This window comes from Rana temporaria, chromosome 3 (genome assembly GCF_905171775.1).
Source record: "Rana temporaria chromosome 3, aRanTem1.1, whole genome shotgun sequence".
NCBI lineage: Eukaryota > Metazoa > Chordata > Amphibia > Anura > Ranidae > Rana > Rana temporaria.
In genome coordinates this window covers 82,738,787-82,758,742 of record NC_053491.1, presented here as the reverse complement: position 1 = coordinate 82,758,742, position 19,956 = coordinate 82,738,787, and the positions used below count along the sequence as shown (strand labels likewise).

General features: G+C 41.4%; 1 protein-coding gene across 1 annotated transcript in view; it reads right to left on the bottom strand.

The window, feature by feature from the left end:
• The window catches only part of LOC120931412 (proprotein convertase subtilisin/kexin type 5-like), a 113,216-nt gene that overhangs the window by 66,589 nt on the left and 26,671 nt on the right, over positions 1-19,956 (bottom strand). The window contains exons 7-10 of the mRNA XM_040342823.1: positions 19,256-19,342; positions 15,293-15,491; positions 13,852-14,075; positions 10,615-10,857 (exon numbers count right to left, since the gene is read on the bottom strand). Coding sequence (XP_040198757.1) covers positions 10,615-10,857; positions 13,852-14,075; positions 15,293-15,491; positions 19,256-19,342 — 753 coding nt within the window. The remainder of the gene's footprint in view (positions 1-10,614; positions 10,858-13,851; positions 14,076-15,292; positions 15,492-19,255; positions 19,343-19,956) is intronic.

Below are 19,956 nucleotides of genomic sequence, written 5' to 3'. Positions count from 1 at the left end.
CTCCCGACCCTGCACAGCCTGGTGCTCCAGTGAGCGCTGGAGGGAAAGAGCACAGAGCTGGCGACTGACAGTCACCACTTTGTGCTCACATCAGATCCGAAAACTGACTGATCAGTGTTTTTTGATTATTCAGTTCTCGGTGTAGAGCCAGGGAGGGACAGCTGCAGCATTAGATCGATGCTGCAGCCATCCAGGTAAGTACAGTGCCTTGAAAAAGTTTTCATACCCCTTGAAGTTTTCCACATTTTGTCATGTTACAACCAAAAACATAAATGTATTTTATTGGGATTTTATGTGATAGACCAACACAAAGTGGCACATAAATTGTGAAGTGGAAGGTGAACCTCCGCCCCAGTCTAACAAGTTTTCTTCTAAGATTGTCCTGTATTTGCATCCATCCATCTTCCCATCAATGCTGACCAGCTTCCCTGTCCCTGCTGAATGAAAATCATCCCCACAACATGATACTGCCACCACCATGTTTCACAGTGGGGATGGTGTTTTAAGGGTGATGTGCAGTGTTCGTTTTCCACCACACATAGCATTTTGCTTTTAGGCCAAAAAGAAACATTTTGACCAGAGCATATTCTTCCACATGTTTGCTGTGTTCTCCACATGGCTTCTTACAAACTGCAAACAGGACTTCCTATGGCTTTCTTTTTAACAATTGCTTTCTTCTTGCCACTCTTCCATAAAGGTCAGATTTGTGGAGTGCATGACTAATACTATAGACAGATTCTCCCACCTGAGCTGTGAATCTCTGCAGCTCCTCCAGAGTTACCATGGGCCTCCTGGCTGCTTCTCTGATTAATGTTCTCCTTGCCTGGCCTGTCAGTTTAGGTGGACGGCCATGTCTTGGTAGGTTTGCAATTGTGCCACACTCTTTCCATTTTCGGATGATGGTTTGGACAGTGCTCTGTGAGATGTTCAAAGCTTGGGATATTTTTTTATAACCTAACCATGCTTTAAACTGGTGTGTTCATTGGCCTTCGTGATACTGTTTGTTCACGAAGGTTCTCTAACAAACCTATGAGGGCTTCAGAGAACAGCTGTATTTATACTGAGATTAAATTACACACAGGTGGACCCTATTTAATTATTAGGTGACTTCTGAAGGCAATTGGTTCCACTAGATTTTAGTTAGGGGTATCAGAGAACAGGGGGCTAAATACAAATGCACGCCAAACTTTTCAGATATTTTTTTGTAAAAAAAAACATTTATAATTTTCCTTCCACTTCCTTCCACTTCACAATTATGTGCCACTTTGTGTCAGTATATCACATATATCAAATACATTTGTGTTTTTGGTTGTAACATGCAAAATGTGGAAAATTTCAAGGGATATGAATACTTTTTCAAGGCACTGTATCTATGTTTGGGTTTGTAAAGCCATTTTCTTTAGTTTTAAATAGAATGGGGAAGGGTAATTTTTTGTTGCCTACATCCCACTGGGGAGATTTATCTTTACTTCCAATCTTGGAGGCAACAGAACATCAGAGTAACACTTCCCATCGCAGTCTCCACCCCTAGCTCTCCAAGCCACTTATGTTATAAGAACAGAGGTCACTAATGCCCTGTACACACGATCGGAATTTTCGATGGAATTTTCCGTCGGAATTCCGTTCAAGCTGTCTTACATACACACTGTCAGACCAAATTCCGACCGTCCAAAACGTGGTGACGTAAAACACTACGACGAGCTGAGAAAAATTAAGTTCAATGCTTCCGAGCATGGGTCGACTTGATTCTGAGCATGCGTGTTTTTTTCTCCGTCGGAGTTTCACACAGACAATCGGAATTTCCGTCGGAAAAAAATAAACCATGTCCCACACACGGTCGGGATATCCGATGAAAAAAGTCCGTCAGACTTTTTTCATCGGAAATTCCGATCGTATGTACAAAGCATAAGGTGCACGGGACATTTTTGAAACCTCTCCTGAAGTATAAAAACCGTCCATAGCCCCACGTGTAAATGCCGCGTTTGAGTTTAGAAGCATTTTTTGCATTAAAAATGGTCAGAAATATATCTCCGTTAAAAACACCTATAAACGAAACAAGGCTAAACACAGTTTTCCGCTTTTACAGGCTGTTATAGGCATTTGGCGCTTCAAATGCCTAAGAACATCCGTCCTGAACGCATTTTTTTGCTTTCCAAAAAACCTTTCTAAACTTAACTGCCTGGAAACGACTATAAACGACTCAGTGTACATGTACTGATAAGATAACAGAGGAGAGTTCAGGGGCAGCTGAAAAAAACGCCCAACTGCTCCTAATGCTCTAAGGCTCCAAGTTGTATAACCTTGCCCTAGCTTAGACTATCAGTGTGACGGAGTTTGGTGCCAGAAACTTGGTCAACTTTGTTACAGAGATTTGTCTGGGGATAAATTTATTGCTGTAACAATCTCTGTATCCAGATTCTTAACCTCTGTCGTATGAAGTGTGTCGGTTGAGTCATTCAAACTAAACTCTTCACCACTGAGCAGGAACTTGATATTCTTAGATTTGATGCCAATGCCAGTTAGCAGACATTTCTCCGACACTGCTTATGTTTCCTTTTGAATAACATTCCATTCCACCCATTCAATTTCTCTAGACCAAAAGAACCAGGCCTACACTGAAAGAGTCAGGAGCTGGAAGAACGTGCTGCTATGTTAGTTTGTGGCAGAAGAAAGGGATTAAGGCATGGATTCAGAACATGGACAATGATGTACCTGTCATAATATTTTAATAAAGGGCAACAGTGAGCTCAATTAAAAAAGTACCCTGCTCCATCCCAATGTGTTACATTGGGAACAAATACATACGGTTAAGCACCATAAATTTACAATACAGGCCCTAATTGACTGAAAACAATAGACCCTCCTACAGTCTTTAATCATTTGAAGCCCACAATACTGTTGGTAGCCAGGTTTGCAGTCTTTGAAGAGATACTGTCACTATGTGCAATCAGAACAAAGAACGTCTACAGATAGCACCGCACCACCAGTGTTGTCAACCATCCATAAAATTATGTACGGTTTGTAAAAAAACAGGCATTTTTCTCCTGTCTGCAATTGTCCAGGACAGGAAAAAAGTGCCTGTAAAAAGATAAGCTCCTTGCCAGCTTTTAATTGTACATGTGTAGTTCCAGAGATGGCTAAATGATAAACTGCAATGCCAGGCTCGGAGAGTGGGGCTGGTCCAGGAGCACATCTGGGCAGAGAAGCCAGCTTGCCCTTGAGTCGGGTTGTATCTGTTTCACCTCCCATACTGTAACCACTGTCATCCCAGCCCCTCCCTTATCCCCTTTCTCTCCTTCTCCCCCCCATTTCTCCCTCTCTTCTCCCTCTCTCTCCTACACCCCTTTCCTTTCTCCCCCTTCTCTCTCCCTCTATTTCTTCTACCTATTTGCCTTATCTCCCCTTTTCTTTCTCTCCTTCTCCCCCCTCTCTCCCTCTTCCCCTCTTATTCTCTCACCCTCCCCTTTATTTAATCCCCCCTCTCTCTCTCTCTCTCTCTCTCTCTCTCTCTCTCTCTCTCATCCCCCTCTGCCGCCCCCCTACACTCCTACCCCTCTCTATCCTTTTTTCTTCCTCCCTCTCACCCTGTTCTCTCCCCTATTTTGCGCACCTCTCTCTCTCTTACCCCTCTCTCTCTCCTCTCTCTCCCTCTTCTTGCTCTTCTTCACCCTTCACTCTCTCACCCCCTCCTCCCCCCTCTCCCCTTTCTCTCTCTCTCACTCTCCTCTCTCTCATCCCCCTCTCTCTTTCTCTTCTCCCCCCCCCCCCCACTCTCATATTGACTTCTGCACTTAATACACTGACTTCTGCATTTAAACATGTTTTATGTTACATAGAAGTTCCTCCTTAAAGTAGGCTAAAGCCGGTTGGGCAGCAACCGGACAAATTGCGATCCATGTATGGACATTTCTGTTCTATCAATCAATTTCTCATTGGAAAAGTTTGATCAATGTATTCTGACAACGGGGAAGCCCTGCTGTGTTAACGGGGGAATCACTTCCACTTTTTCCTTTCAGGCATCTGGCTGAAAGAAAAAGAAACTGGACCATTTATGGCCAGCTTCAGACAGACAAAGGGATATTATTCTATGTGCAGAAAAGCAAATGTTTTTTTTTTTTTCAATTTCATATTCTTTATTAATTTTCATCATCTTTTAAAAACAATAAATGGTTACAATCATATATCTTTTTACCATTTCTGTTTCACTTATTTCATACATATCTTCAATATTCCCCCTTTTATTTTACCCTTTTCCCTCCCTCCCCTCCCCCCTCCCTACTCTGACCATCCGCTTTATTGGGTTTTCTTTCACACGGGGTATCTCATTTCTTCCAACCAAGGGTTCCACATTTTACCAAACTCCCTGATATTCCCTCTCTTGGTATAAACCACCTTCTCCTTCCAAATTGTCTCTGTAACTACGTTAATCCATTCCTTTACTGATGGAGGGTTCACTGCTTGCCACCTCTGAGCTATTAGCTTTCTTGCCTGAAAACAGCATCTCAACACTACTTTTGATGTGCTGGTCATTCTACTTATTTCTTCCCCTAGGCCCAGGATACATAATCTGGGGTTCATCTCCAGCTTTAATTTATATATCTTATTGATGGTGTCCAGTATCCCCCTCCAATACCTGAACAGTTTCGGGCACTTCCATATCATATGCAATAAATCTCCTGTATCGTGGCACCTGGGGCATCCTGCATCCGCTCTCAGTCCAAAGTTAAATAATCTCTTAGGTGTGTAATATGTCCTATGTATCAGCATCAGGAAGGAAAATCTCTGTGCTGGCGAGACTGTAACCGAATGTCCTCTTTCCAATACCTTCCTCCATTGATCCTCTGTTATAATCCCTAGGTCTTCTTCCCATTTTACTCTGCTTTTAAGTTTTTCTGGGCCTTCAATGCTCTCCTTACATATGTATGAGTAGACCTCGGAGATAAATCCCTTCGTCTTACTCCAGTTATTCAGTTTCTGAAGGATAAAGATCTTAACCCATATTGGCCCTACTCTATTAAACTGAGCATCTAGTGCGTGTCTGATTTGGAGGTATCTATAGAATGTATGTTTAGGTACATCATATTCCTTTCTAATTGCGGCGAATGTTTTTATAGTTCTTCCTTCATATAGCTGTGCCAATCTTATGATCCCCTTAGCTGCCCATTCATTGATTTTCCCAACTGACTCCAGTTCCTGAAGGTTTCTATTATCCCAAAGAGGTGCGTATTCTGTCATTCCCTCCTGTCCTCCTAGTATCTTTACTGCTTTCCACACTTTAAGGGCCATCTTAACCGTTGGGATTCTATTATTAAAGGAATTGGCCTCCAATACCTCCACCGCTGTCTCATGGGGTGCCCCTAAACACATCAATCCCACATTTGTATCCCCTCCTGATTCAATTCTCACCCCTATATGCTGCAGCTGTGCTGCCAGAAAGTAGCATTGTGGGTGAGGTACTGCCATTCCTCCCTCTCGTATAGGTAATTGCAGTGTTTGCAACTTGATTCTAGATTGACCCCCTTTCCAGATTAGTTCTCTGAACAATGTATCTATTTTCCTAAACCATTTCTTATGTATCCATATTGGTGAATTATGCAATATGTACAATAATTGGGGCATCCACAGCATTTTAATCAAATTGCATCTCCCCGCCACTGACAAGGGTAGGTACCGCCAGATTTGGATTTTCTTTTTGAATTTAGACAGGAGGGGTACTAAATTATACTTTATGTATTTATTGGGATCACTTGTTATAAATATTCCTAAGTATTTCATTATCTCAACTTTCTTCATCTGGGGGATTTCTGCTAGGGTTTGGCTCTCTATTGGATCTATCGGCATTGCAGAAAAGCAAATGTAATTAAATGTATAACTGTATTAATGATAATACTTGATGATGATGATTAATGATACATGTATTGATTTTATTTTTAAATGATTCTGTTCTGAGGGTTATGTGTGTGTCTATGAGATTCTCAATTTTGGCACAATAATTACAAATATTTTGACGATTAAAGGCATAGATAGGCATGTAATGTATACAGTGACTATTCTCAGGCTCTGACTATAGCAACTGTTTGCCAGAGCATGCTACACACAAAGCAGCATTTTCTTCCCCATTCTAAATTTTCCCAGGCCTTTCATAATCTTAGTAACGTTCGCATTTTTATAACACTGACTGTTTGTATTTTGCAAAGCCTGGCAGATTACTTGTTATGGATATTGTTAATGTTTACATATTGATTAAATGTCAATTGTCTTAGTTTGTCTTAGTTTTTAATTGTTAATGACAGTTTTTAGTAAAAGAAAATAGCTTGTCAACAAATTTTCTAGGTTTCAGTTATCAGTAAAAAAAAGGTATTGGAAGTTGCCAACCCTGCTCACTACCTCCCCACTGCACCATTCGAACCTCTCCAGTGTTGGCTGGTCTTGGAATTAGATGGGGCACAAAGTCATACCTCATGCCATCTACACTATGTACATCATCTCAGACGCACCCCTTTAAGCCACTCATAGAAAGGCTCAATATAAACACTGGCCAATTTTCTCCTTCACTAGTTCTAATGCCGATTATTGTTAAACCATCCTTGTCTACACACGATCGTGAAAAAAAATGCTCTAGCAAAGCGCGGTGACGTACAACACATACGACGACACTATAAAGGGGAAGTTCCATTCGGATGGCGCCACCCTTGGGGCTGCTTTTGCTGATTTCGTGTTAGTAAAAGACGATTCGCGCTTTTCAGTCTGTTACAGCGTGATGAATGTGCTATCTCCATTACGAACGCTAGTTTTACCAGAATGAGCGCTCCTGTCTCATAACTTGCTTCTGAGCATGCTCGTTTTTTTCACGTCGTTAAAGCCCACACACAACCATTTTTTATGGTGTTAAAAACGAGCATGTTCTAAATTTTTAATGGCCATTTTTTACGTCGTGAAAAATGCTCTGGAGCCCACACGCAATCGTTTTTAATGACATAATAAAAAAAAAATTACATCCCGAAAAACGGTCGTGTGTATGCGGCATAAGGGTCCAATTTATGATCCTGCACACAAGCCTGCTAATTTCATAAATAACCTCCCCATTGGTAGTCTTTGTTTGTGAGCTTTAAGTTGTCATCAACTATTTGCTGGCAGGTGCCAGAAAATATTTAATACTATAATTGTTAGAAAAAAATCACTAGGTGTTGTAATTGCTGAATAAAAAGATGAGACAAATGGCTGGCTATGGAGTAAGCTACAAGTAGCCAACAATCTTGCATGGTCACATAATTGTGTGACCGATACCTTCAAGATGCTTCTGCATTCCACCATCATTACTGATCCGCCCCCTGTGAAAGGGGCCTTAGCCATACAGGCTAAGGCCCCTTTCACAGGGGGCGGATCAGTAATGATCCGCCTCTGTATGCTCCGTATGCTCAGCGGGGATCGCTCCGTTGATCCCCGCTGAGCCGGCGGATGACAGGGCGGTCTCCGCACACTGTGCAGGGACCGCCCTGTCTTTTCTCCGCTCTCCCCTATGGGGGGATCGGATGAACACAGACCGTATGTCCGTGTTCATCCCATCCGATCTGCAGATGGAAGGAAAAATAGGGTTTTCTTCCGTCTGCAAAATCGGATCTTTGTGGAGGCGGACAAGATCAGGTGTCAGCGGATTTTCATCCGCTGACACCCGCAATCTTATAGGGACCAATGTATGTCCCTTTTTCATCCGCAAACGGGAAAGCGGCCTAAGTCTATCAGTAATCAGTTACTACTCCAGGGGATTAAAGCGGACCTTCAGTAATTTTTTTATCTTTCCATTAGTTAAATCTTCTGCCCTTATTGTATTAATTTTGGATAGTAAAACTTTATTTTCTGCCAGTAAATACCTTATACAGCACACTTCCTAATTCTTGTATGGTAAATAGGCTTATGACATCATGCACAGCTCTCTTTCTAACTCTCGTGAGAGTTTTCCAGGAAGGGAGTGGGAATGAGTCATAAGAGGGTCAATGAGAGCTGCATGGCTGGAGGTGTGCCTCTGTATCTGTGTAAATCCAGGAAGTGAACAGGCAGTAGGCTTCAGCTGCCCACAGTTAAAATGGTTGCAGCCAGACTCAGCAGAGGGATATTTCTGCAGCATGTTTGGCAAGTACAGAATCACAGTATATAAAAAAATAATATGAATACTGGTTGGAGGGAAGCGTCAGAATGGCAAAAATGTTTTTATTACAACTTATGTGAGCAGACTACAGTTCTTTAAACTTGTCCTTGTAGCAAATTTACTTTACTGTACTGTACTTTTCTCCTATATGTAGCGCCGTGCTCCCAATGAGTAGGCGCTATGTGTTAAATTATAGTTGTCGGAGAGGTAGTTTGGCTCAGAAGGATTATGTTAAATTTACGGTTCTGTTTCAGTTCAGCTGGGTTGCATGATTTTCCCCTTGATGGTGGGTGTCGCTGTCACCGCAGGTCATGGTTGGAAAGGCAACAGGCTGGATGCATTGGGTACCTCTTTCCAGAAGCAGCCCAGGGGGTGTGGTCAACCCGCTGTGAATTCTGGGGGAGGGTACTTAAGTAACGGACACCGGTTTGGCGGGATCTTCCGATCCTGACCTGATGGCCCTCCTGGCCTCAGGTGATGCATGAGCTGTTTTGTGGTCTCTGGGCCGGCTGGCCCAATGCTTCATAACTGAGAGTAGGCCTGGAGATTGCTGAGGCCTACTAGTCCAGGGATGGTCCTTCACTGTCTTGCCTATGCCAAGGGAGCTGAACCACTGGGATTCATTTCAAGGACTTATCCTGTCAGTTTTACCTCACTGTGCTGCCGGATTGGCTGAAAGATTCTTGGCACTGTGAGTCGTGTACTCTATTGAAATTTCTACAAAGTGCGTAAGTAGTCGCATGATCTTGTGGCAGAAGATCGTGAGACGGCCCGACAAACTTACCAAGTCTGTGGCAGAGACTTTAGCGAGCTTTGCACCAGTTGCTAGGCCGGTGAGAGTGGGCCTATATGGTGGTTGCTGAAATCCAGCGTGAAACCAAATTAATCCTCTGAATCTAAGTTTGTACCCATGATCCGCAAAGCAAAAATACCTGAGTCTCCCCATCCCTCTACCCCACTGTTGGAGAACTTTTGTTCAATAAAACCCTTGAAAGAGGCTTCGTGTTGGTGCAGACATTTCTTATGGATAACTCTTCAAGGAGTACCACTGAGACGAGACGAGTGCATGGAGCGGTAAGGTAACGGCAGGCCCAAATCTAAACCAGCAGCTCCTTCGGGGATAGTGCTACATATATATATATATATATATATATATATATATATATATATATATATATATATATATATATATATATATATACAGTATATAACAAAGGTAACATGTAATAATCAAATTTAACAAGAAAAAAGAAGCAAGCCGCGCAATACTATAATCCCACAATCTGGTGATAGTGAACCCACTGCTATTAACCGGGTCCCTTACATATGTGAAATAGATTAAATCAAACAATCCTGTATGATAATCAACATTGTGTCTCAAATAAAATAATTCATACATTTTTTTGTGCTGTTGAAAAAAATGGAAAAGAAAAACTGTGTGCCAGCACAGTAAACAAAGAAGTGCTTAGTGCAAAAAATAAAAAATAATGTTCATAAGTAAAGTGTATACATCAAACAATTCATATGTATTCCAAATCTTTTGTGAGTGTTCTTCCAAGTTTTTTTTAATAAATTAGCATTTTAACGGAATTATGCTATGGAGATTTTTCTTCCTTTCCCCTGAAATTTCTATGTACGACTGTCTAAACTCGGGAGACTAACTAACAAGAGGGTACATCATGATCAGCAGAGTAAAGAGTCTATCTACTTGATATACAGTATTACACAGAGCACTTCTGCTGGTTTATAATTTGACCAGCCATTGTTTCTGATGAGTCCGTTTTGACCAGCCATTGCTTCTGGTGAGTCTGTTTTGGACAAATGGTGAAGGAAAATACTGGGTGTTTTGTTGCACAATTAAGACATTGATTTCTGATTATTTATTTATTGAATTTCTTCTGGTATTGCAAAATGGACTTTAAAGATTTGGAATACATACAATTTTTTTGATGTATGCACTTTACTTATGATTATGAACATTATTTTAATTTTTTTTGCACTAAGCACTTTTTTTACTGTACTGGTACACATTTTTTGTTTGCTTTTTTGCCCTCTTTCAACATCATTTGCACTTTGTTTCACCGAACAAAAAATTGTTTGTATAACAGTATGAATTATTCTATTTGATACACGGTGCTGATTATCATTCAGGATTGTTTGATTTAATCTATTTCACATATGTCCATTAAGGGACTAGGTTAATAGCAGTGGGTTCTCCATCACCAGATTGTGGGATTATAGATTTGCGCGGCTTGCTTCTTTCTTCTTGTCACATTCACTGGTAATTCAACGGTATTCAGGCGGCAGCAAATCTCATTTAATTCCTCAATCTTCCATTAGTATCTTTGGTGCTAGATTTTTTTATTTTCTAATTTAACAGACCACTTATATTATGAAAATCCCAGAATGGCACTTACAGTATCTTATGCAAATAATAACATGAAAATTAACAATAGGATCTCTCATACCTTGACATTCCTTGACTTTGCTGTTATAAAAAGTTCCAGTGGGACAGCTGGTCAGACACCTGCCTTGGTACAGCTTGGAGCTGGCAGGAGGACACGTCTCACAGTCATCGTCGGCTGGCCCTGAGCATGTTTCACAGCTGATGTGGCACGAAACACATCTTCCAGCATCAAGATCTTCATAGTAACCATCAGGGCATGTAGCCTTACAGGTGCCATTGAAGAGAAGATATAAGTAACTGCATTCTTTCAAGAGGAAACAGAGAAAACATTTAGAGCTGTGCCAGCATGACAGTTCTTCATAAATAATTTCAGCTCCTGTGGGTTTTACTTTCATTACATGCTTTGCACTTTGTCTGCTGTCTGTAAGCTGATCTTTCCATTTGTTAGGAAGAGTTTGTGCTAGAATGATTTCTTATACACTCTTAGCACTGGACACATACCTATTTATTATTTAATGTATTTGTTATAAGGGATACAGAAATAACACCCCAGATAACATCACAATCAATTGTATTATGGTATTATTTAAGCTCTGAAACTGCTAATGCACTTTGGTGACGTCACCTTAACCCACCTATTCAGTCCTGCCTGCTTCCTGATGTTTGTCTTCTGTCTGCCTGATTGCTTAAAAACACAATTTTTAAAGGAATGTTTTTTTACACGCTCCAGGAACTCTTCGAATATAGGAATGAGCTGTATGCTAATGTTAAAGTCTCCTTCCCTTGAGCCATCCTATAATTCTAAGATCAGCAGACAGAAACTGCTCCTGCAGTGCACACATGCATGTTGTCAGTACTCTTTAGAGCTTGGGGATATGTCTAAGCAGTTCAGCAAACTGAAAGGGCTTTTTGAAAAGCAGGGTTAACTTATCTGTTAAATGGAGCAGTGAATTGTGAGATGGTAAGTGGTCCAGAATACTCAGAGCCTGATGTAAAATGTGGACATATTTTTTTGAAGGGTAGACTATTTTCTTTTCTTATAAGTATCTCCAGACAACAGGTTTTCTAGACAAAATCACTAAGGAGTTGATCTACTAAAGGTAATTAGGCTGTTCACTTTGTAAGCGTAGTTGCACTTTGAATTTCCCCCCTGAGCCGAGTGAGGGAGATTAAATTTCACTATGCAAAAAATACCCAACTATGAGCAAGGAAAATAAAAAATAAAATGTATTTTTCGTAGTCAGAGAAAGTTTGCCTAAATAACTAAACATGGAGAAAATTCCCTTGCAAAGAGAACAGTCTATTTGGCTTCAATAAATCAACCACTATAAGTTAAAAAATACAAGTGATTATGCAGTTTTTAGCCTTTGCTCTCCTGAAGGCAAGACTGTCCCTTAAAGAAACCTTTGTGGACATGGAAGCTGCCATTGCTGACTTTTTGTTAAAAAGTGTATTCCCTGAGGAGTCCAGAATACTTAAAAGGTGGGTAAGCCTGATGTAAAATGTGGACATTTTTGGAAGGGTAGACTATTTTCTTCTCTTTAAGTATCTCCAGACAACAGTTTTTTTAGACAAATACACTAAGGAGTTGATTTAATAAATGTAATTAGTTTATTCACTTTGCAAACAAAGTTGCACTTTGAATTTTCTACTGGAGCCCAGTGAGGGAGATTCAATTTCACTTTGCAAAAACTACCCAACCATGAGCAAGTAAAATTTAAAAAAACATTCTTTTTGGGGACAGGTTGCTGCAAAAATACTATCTGTCAGATTTGCAGCACATTTGGAATCCAGTTGATTGCCAATAATATGCCTTTAATTTAAAGAAGTGAAACTCCAAGGTGTGAACGCACAGTGGGGAGTCAAAATAGTGACAAAGATGACAGTTAGTGGATTAAACTCCAAATATCACACCAAATATCACTTTTTGAATGACTGACTTTTTAATTAAGTGCCCGCCCCCCCCCCCCCCCCCCCCCACCAACACTACCACCACCACCTCTGATTAAACCCCTACTAAAATAAACAGTTTGTTACCATCTGGTACCAGAACTTGTAACAGTAGGTGTGTGATAATATTGTGATAATAATAATATTGCACAAGTTAATTCCTGCTCAAAATTGCCTTTTTACCTTGCTGGCATCTCATGCCTGTAGCACCCCTGCCTAAGATGTTTTATTTTCTAGGTCTGGTCAGTTCTATCCCTAAGCCTGGGGGTTAATCGCTCCTGTCTGCCTCTGCAATAAGCTTTTAGAACTAGGGCAGAAGGGTTAGCCACTGAGTTATGAATATTTATTTGACTTTCCTGGGGGACTGACCCAGAAGGTGTGGCTGGGGTGAAGATAAATGTTTGGGACTGTAAGGGAATGTTCGGAGCTCTCCCTCTTTGGGCCTCTACTCCTGCGATTCAGCCTGTGTTACTGACAAACTGTTAGGCCTCAGCATGTACTGGGCTAACAGCTTTGGGGGAACTTGGACTTAAGGAAACTTGCTGGAAGATACCGTTTGTAAAGCATGACTGAAATAGGGAACCCTTTCACTGAAGAATGTCGCAGGGAAGTTGTTTGGGAGCTGTGCCTGGATATTGTGAGTAGAACCTTGCCTAGAGCTCCAGGGGTGCTTGCCCTTTGAGGGATAGATGCCAAAGGTTGCTACAAGGTCTGTGCTGGTTGTCCCCTCTACCTCCAGCAATACTAGAAGAAGTATGGCCAAAGCACTTTTGGCCACACGTCTCCTGTGTGTCTGCACTCCTGTAACCCAGATTCAGCTGACAGCAAGCTAAAGTCCGCTGTTGGCTGACATCACAGAGCTGATCCAGACTCTGCAGGGATCCTCATAATACTATCAGGAGCCACCCAAATTCCTGACTAGCAGTTGGCTCAGCCTTTCAGTGTGTCGCTGAGAGCCTGAGCCAGCCGCTCCCACCCCCTGCACAGTGTGGCACTCCAGCGAATGCTGGAGGGGCAGAGCAGAGAATGGTGACTGACAGACACTACTCTGTGCTCAGAATGGAACGCAGAACTGAGCGATCAGCGGTCTTTGATTAGTCAGTACTCGGTGTAGAGTGGAGGGGGACACTTGCAGCATTATAGGGAAGCTGTATCTACATACACTAGGTGAGTAATGTGCAATCTATGCATTAAGGTAAAAAAAACTTCCAGTATCAGCTTTCCCCTATTATGACACTGATGCAAAACAACTAAAACTAATTATTTTATATGGCAGGAATATATGACACACAAGGCATTGCTAAAACACTCTGAAAACTACAAACAGTGTAGTAAAGATAATTTATACCAAGACATGTTCTTTCATCAGCACAGGCTGTACAATGGGTTGAACAGTGTTTGCAGATACCATCTTCATCTGGATAATACCTCAGAGAACAATTTGGAAGGCACTTGCTGTTCTCCAGATACAGACCATCCACACAAGACAAACATTTTGTTTTACTTTCATCACATGTCCAACATGATCCATCACAGGCTTCACATGAGCCTTCAGCATTCCCAAAGTAGCCACTGCACAAATAAAGCATTTTGTTACAAAACAGCTTTTTCATAAATTTTCTACAGCATATGCCACTAAATAGCCGTATTCCAGTGTAACTTGTAAATTGAAAAACACTGTAGTAACACAATAGCCATTGCATTTTACAAATGAATGTTGTCTGTGTGTCTATATAATTCATTTGGGAATTCTGGTTTGCAAAATGTTGTTTCCAAAAAAATAAAAGCGCTGAAACTCATACATTATATTATATTTTAGCTAAATGAATCTTTACGAAGATACACAATTATTTCCAAACCAGGGGCTTAGTTGCATTAATAAAAGTAACCTTGAAACACACGCTAGTTAAAACTACTCTACCACACCTTGCCTAGCTGGGTTACAGCATGAAAGTTTATGAGTTTACTTCCAACTAGTACTAGGTCTGCAAGTTTTGTGAGAGTTCACATCAAAGCCGCAGCTTACTGCACATAATGTGCAAGCCTTAATCTATCCACATCTGTAGCTATCCACATCTGTAGGCAGGTGCAGTCTATTTTCTCCACTGCACTCCACTGCAGGTGGTGTTCAACCGCATTGCAGAGGGAGAGGAAGTCGAGAGGAACGTGGTTCCTTTATGGTTTCCTGAGTTACTGGAGAAGCTATCCAGTTGGATGCTGCTACCCCATATGACTCTGGCGGCCATCTTGGGTCAAGCAGGGTCTTTTTAAGACTCTGGCTCCCAGGTTTGGTGCACATTTTGCATGCGGGTAGTGTAGGGACAGGTCATCTGTCTGTCAGGGACAGTATAAGTGGTAGAGAGAGGTTTCAGATAAGTAGGGAAAGTGCAGGGACATGCTAACCTATCTGCAAGCCTCCCCAATTGGGAACAGACAGGCCAGGCCACATTCCATCCCTCGAAACAGATGCTATCGTTTGCATCTGAGACCGCTGTTACACTGGTCGCTGCAACATGCTATGAGTGGGCCTGGTCGGGCTGACTTCCCACCGGGTAGCTGTGCTTGTATGAAACTACAAGTACAATACAGTTACTGTTACTGCACCTGGACTTTGAGTGTTTACAGACGCTGCATAAAGTTGCACCTCCGCGCTCATCAATAACACAAGATCTCTGGTGGGAGGTGGACTATCATATGCTCATATTATGGTGCCCCCTGGCAGTGGGCTCAACCGTTATGCATTCTGATGGTTTACTAGTTATTTGATACCATAGGTAAGCATTACTTACTCTGGACAGCCAAAAAGGCAGCTTCCTTCATGAAGAAACAAATGATGATCTTTGGAATTACATTTTAAGCAGTGTTCGCTGCTACCTGCACAGCTTTCACAGGTCACTGAGCATTTTTCACAGGTTTGACTGAAAGGATCTCCAAAGAATCCCTGTGGACAGCTGGGGACACACTGGTTTTCTTCATCCAGAAAATAACCTGAAATACAGTCAGGAATTGCATGAGAGATCCTCATTGTACACACTCACCTTGTTCAAGGTCACTGTAATAGGGCAATCATCTTAAATGATCTCACTCAGAATTAATCAGACACCGTGCAATCATTTTTGACTAGAAAATGTTTTTGTCTCCTCTTAAAACTTGTCATCAAGTAGGAATTAACTGTTTTGACAGAAACCGAAAATATGCAAACAGATGAATATTAATGAAATAATTTGACATTAGTCTACTAATTAAATCAAACTAAATGTAGATATATAAAAAGATACAATGGCGGTGAACATTATTCAGTATTTCAATATATTCTCCCTGTGCCTGTGTGGGTTTGCTCTGGGTACTCCAGTTTCCCCCCCAAACTCCAAAGACATGCTGGTACTTAATTGGCTCCTGTCGGAATTGGCCTTAGAATACTGTATGTATGTGCCTAGGTTCACATTGGAGCGATTTGTCATGCGATTTGAGAGATCAAATCGCATGACAAGTCGCAGCCTATTGGCGGCAATGGCACTGTTCCAATCGGTGCGACACCGATTTTGCGGCGCCGCACCGATTTTCAAAAGTAGTTCCTGCACTATTTTTGCCGATTTCACGTGCGATTTCTATAGACATCTGTGTATGAAGCCACACAAATGTCTATCAAGTAGCACCTGAAATCACGCTGACCTTGCTACTTTGAAATTGCGCTACTTCAAGTAAAGTAGCACGATTTCAAAGTAGCATCAGTGTGAACCAGGGCTTAGCCCTGGTTCACACTGGGCTGTGGGAGTGAAGCCGTGCGAGTTCAGCTGAACTCGCACGGCTTCACTCCCGCTGGAAGTCCCGATTTCGGCTGCGATTTAAGAGACATCTGTGCAGGTTTCTTCACAGGATGCAGGTTTCTTCATAGGATGCATTAAGGTGAAAAAACTTTTACCTTTACGACCCCTTTAAGGGCCTTAGATTGCAAGCTCCTTGAGAGCAGGGACTGAATGTACAATATAAACTGTATATGTAAAGCGCTGCAGAAAAAATTGTCAGCGCGACATAAGTACCTGTAATAAGTAAATAGAAAAAATCCAATCTCATAAAGAAGGCAATGCCATATATGCATTGCTCCCAAATGTCCCTAATTTTGAGGGACTGTCCCTGATTTGGAACAAAGTCCCTCTGTCCCTCTTTCTTTCTCAATTGTCCTTGCATTTTGGTCTGATCTATATAGTTGTATTTAAAATGCACTTTTAAATTTTTAAAGAAAGTGTTTCCCACTGATTCCCAGTGTTAAACTTTTCAACCAATTTCTGATGAAGCAGGCGTGGCTTGCCTCGGAAACGCATCCCTATTGGCTACCACGATTGTCGGGCTGATAGCTTATCCACACTGGCTGGAGGAACTCTCTCTGCGTACATCCCAGCTTTGGACACATTACATTGGCGGTCCCTAGTCTCTCCGGCATCGGCTTTCCCTGGATGGATCCCTCACTCTGTTGGCTCTACCAGGATTGCCAGATAATACATACATCTCCCCTGGAGCTCTGGCTGCAGTTTCCATTGGACCAACCTGGAATATATTCACCACTGGCCTTCGTATTTCACCCCCATTACTCTGTAAATGCAATTCCTGTTTATACATTTACTTTTTTTTAATAAACTGTGCTACACCATGCCTGCTTGGAGCCTCTCTTTCTTTCCCCCTTTCCCAGTGCTAAACCTTTCATCCAATTTCTAAAATGTCTGCATTGGTAAATTTCAAAACCCTGTATAAAGGAATAGTAGTGGTTAAAAAAGCACTTGTGGGTTTAACTAACAATTTTTTGTGTAGAATTTTTCTTTAAGGGGACATGGCGGGGGTGTGTCCTATGCCTACATACTTTTGCAAATTAGTGTCTCTCATTCCCATCACAAAAAGTTGGGAGGTATGTATACAAGCGGTCCCCTACTTACAAACATCTGACTTACAAACGACTCCTACTTGCAAACGGAGGGAGACAACAGGAAGTGAGAGGAAATCTACCTCTAGGAAGGGAAATTCACTCCTGTAAGGGTTATCATTGGAAAAAGGGGTCTCCACTGATGCTGTATCACCAAGGCTTGTTTCCACAACAAACCACAATTTTCAAAATCAAATTGTCATTGGAACAGAAAGTGAGGTGAAATCTTCTGAACAGGGGCACAGACAGCAAAACAAATGTTACAGGGGTGATACCCCTTCCCTATGCTATCCATATGCAAAAATCCTATCCTGCAGTGCATTGTGGCCCATTCAGTTTGAATGTGCTGCCCAATATGTGAACGCACCCTATAAGTCTCATTAGAGACAGGTTGGTTGCATCCCACCATTGCATTAGGGTGTGAACACCACAACTCGAACCCACATGCGTGTGTGTGTGTGTGTGTGAATATATATATATATATATATATATATATATATAGACACACACACTCTTATAAATAAATGTAAAAAATAATAATAATTAATTAAAACATGGATAGTGTCAGAAGAGCAGTAGGGCAGTGGATGCATTGATACCATTGAATAGCCCCTACGCTCATCTGACCTAAATCCAAAAGAGCACCTCTGGGACATTATATTTCGGTCCATCCGGTGCCGCCAGGTTGAACCTCAGTCTGTTCAGGAGCTCAGTAATGCTCTGGTCCAGATCTGGGAGGAAATACCCCAGGCCACCATCTGCCGTCTCATTAGGAGCATGCCCTGATGTTATCAGGCATGCATACAAGCACTTGGGGGCCATACAAACTACTGAGGACCATTTTGAGTTGTTGCAATGAAATTTCAGCAAAATGGACTAGCTTGCTGCATAATTCTTTCACTTTTTTCGGGGTGTCTTTGAATTCAGCCCTCTGCAGGTGCCATCCTTTCATTCCTAACACATTACCCAGTCCATATCAGTATAGATATCCAGCATGAGATTTTTGCCCGTTGAGATCTGATATGTTTTCAAAGTGCTCCTTTAATTTTTTGAGCAGTGCATATATACAGTATATATTTATATTTATACACAGCATATATACTGTATATATATCATTTTTTTCCCCATAGGCTCAGCTTAGCAATTTGAGAGAAGCTGCACCAAATTTGTCCCACCATGAGAAGAAGACTGAAGCCCCGTACACACGACCGAGTTTCTCGGCAGAATTCAGCCATAAACTCGATCGGAGCTGAATTCTGCCGAGAAACCCGGCGTGTGTACACTTTCGGCCGAGGAAGCCGACGAGTTCCTCGTCGAGCCAAATAGAGAACATGTTCTCTATTTCCTCGTTGTTCAATGAGGAAAGTTGGCTCGCCGAGATCCTCGGCGGCTTCACACAGAACTCGACGAGCAAAACGATGAGTTTTGCCCGTCGAGTTCCTCGGACGTGTGTACGGGGCCTTGAATCTTTTTATGAGACATTCCACAATAGTTCTACCAGTATAACATTGTTCCGCATGACTGCCATCGAACTTTAATTCCCAGTTAAAGGATGGTTTGGTAATAAACACATGTAACATTCCAGCATCTGATCCGAAAACATTCCCTGTTTCTCATGGTCCATGAGACCAATGATGGCAAATCTTACGTAAACTTGTCACTTACTAAGATGATGCCTTCATTAATTTAATAAAAAACAACAGGGAGTGTGCTAAAAGTAACTACAATAAGATGAGCTGCTAGGATAGAATACAAAAAATCCAATAGAACAAAAATCTATTTAATATGGAATTAAAGTAGTACATACATAATTTATAAAACAATTTCTGTACTTTACCGAAATGGCATGAAAAACAGTCCAGTGCTTGTGGTCCAAAACAACTCTGACAAGATGGATCACAGGCATAACACTTGCCATCTGCCACTGGGGAGGAAAAATACAACAGCAAGAATAACAATTATATGTTCCTAAATACAACTTTAAATAACTATATGTATTTTTAACATTTCTCACATACATACATATGTACTGAACTAGGTCCACATATTTATATACAGTATACTGAAAATAAGTTTTGATAAAGTCAAATTGATATATGTGAGAAAGATCCAACGTTTGGAGGGGATGTAACTAACCTTCCTCTCTTCCTTTATTGTGTTGTAAAAAGACCAAAATAGCAGGATATCAGATTACACACACCGGATAGGACGGGGCTGGTGGCATTTTCTCCCTGGACCAGTACAAATAAGATATGTTTGATCTTATTGTGGGGTCATTCAGAAATGGAGCACTGAAGACTGGAACAAGGGATCTACACATAGTCAGTTCAATTAGTTTTGTTTTGTTTGTTTTTTTACAAATTTGTGAGTTTTTTTTTTTTACTATGACCTTTTGCCACAACCACCAATCACTGTGGTGCCACAATGCACTTTGTGTGGTAAACTTTCCATTCCTGCCCTGAATGCACATCCAGCTGAATGAGAATGAAATTTGACACCTCCTTCTTCCTCTCTTCTAGAAGAGATTCTACCATCCAG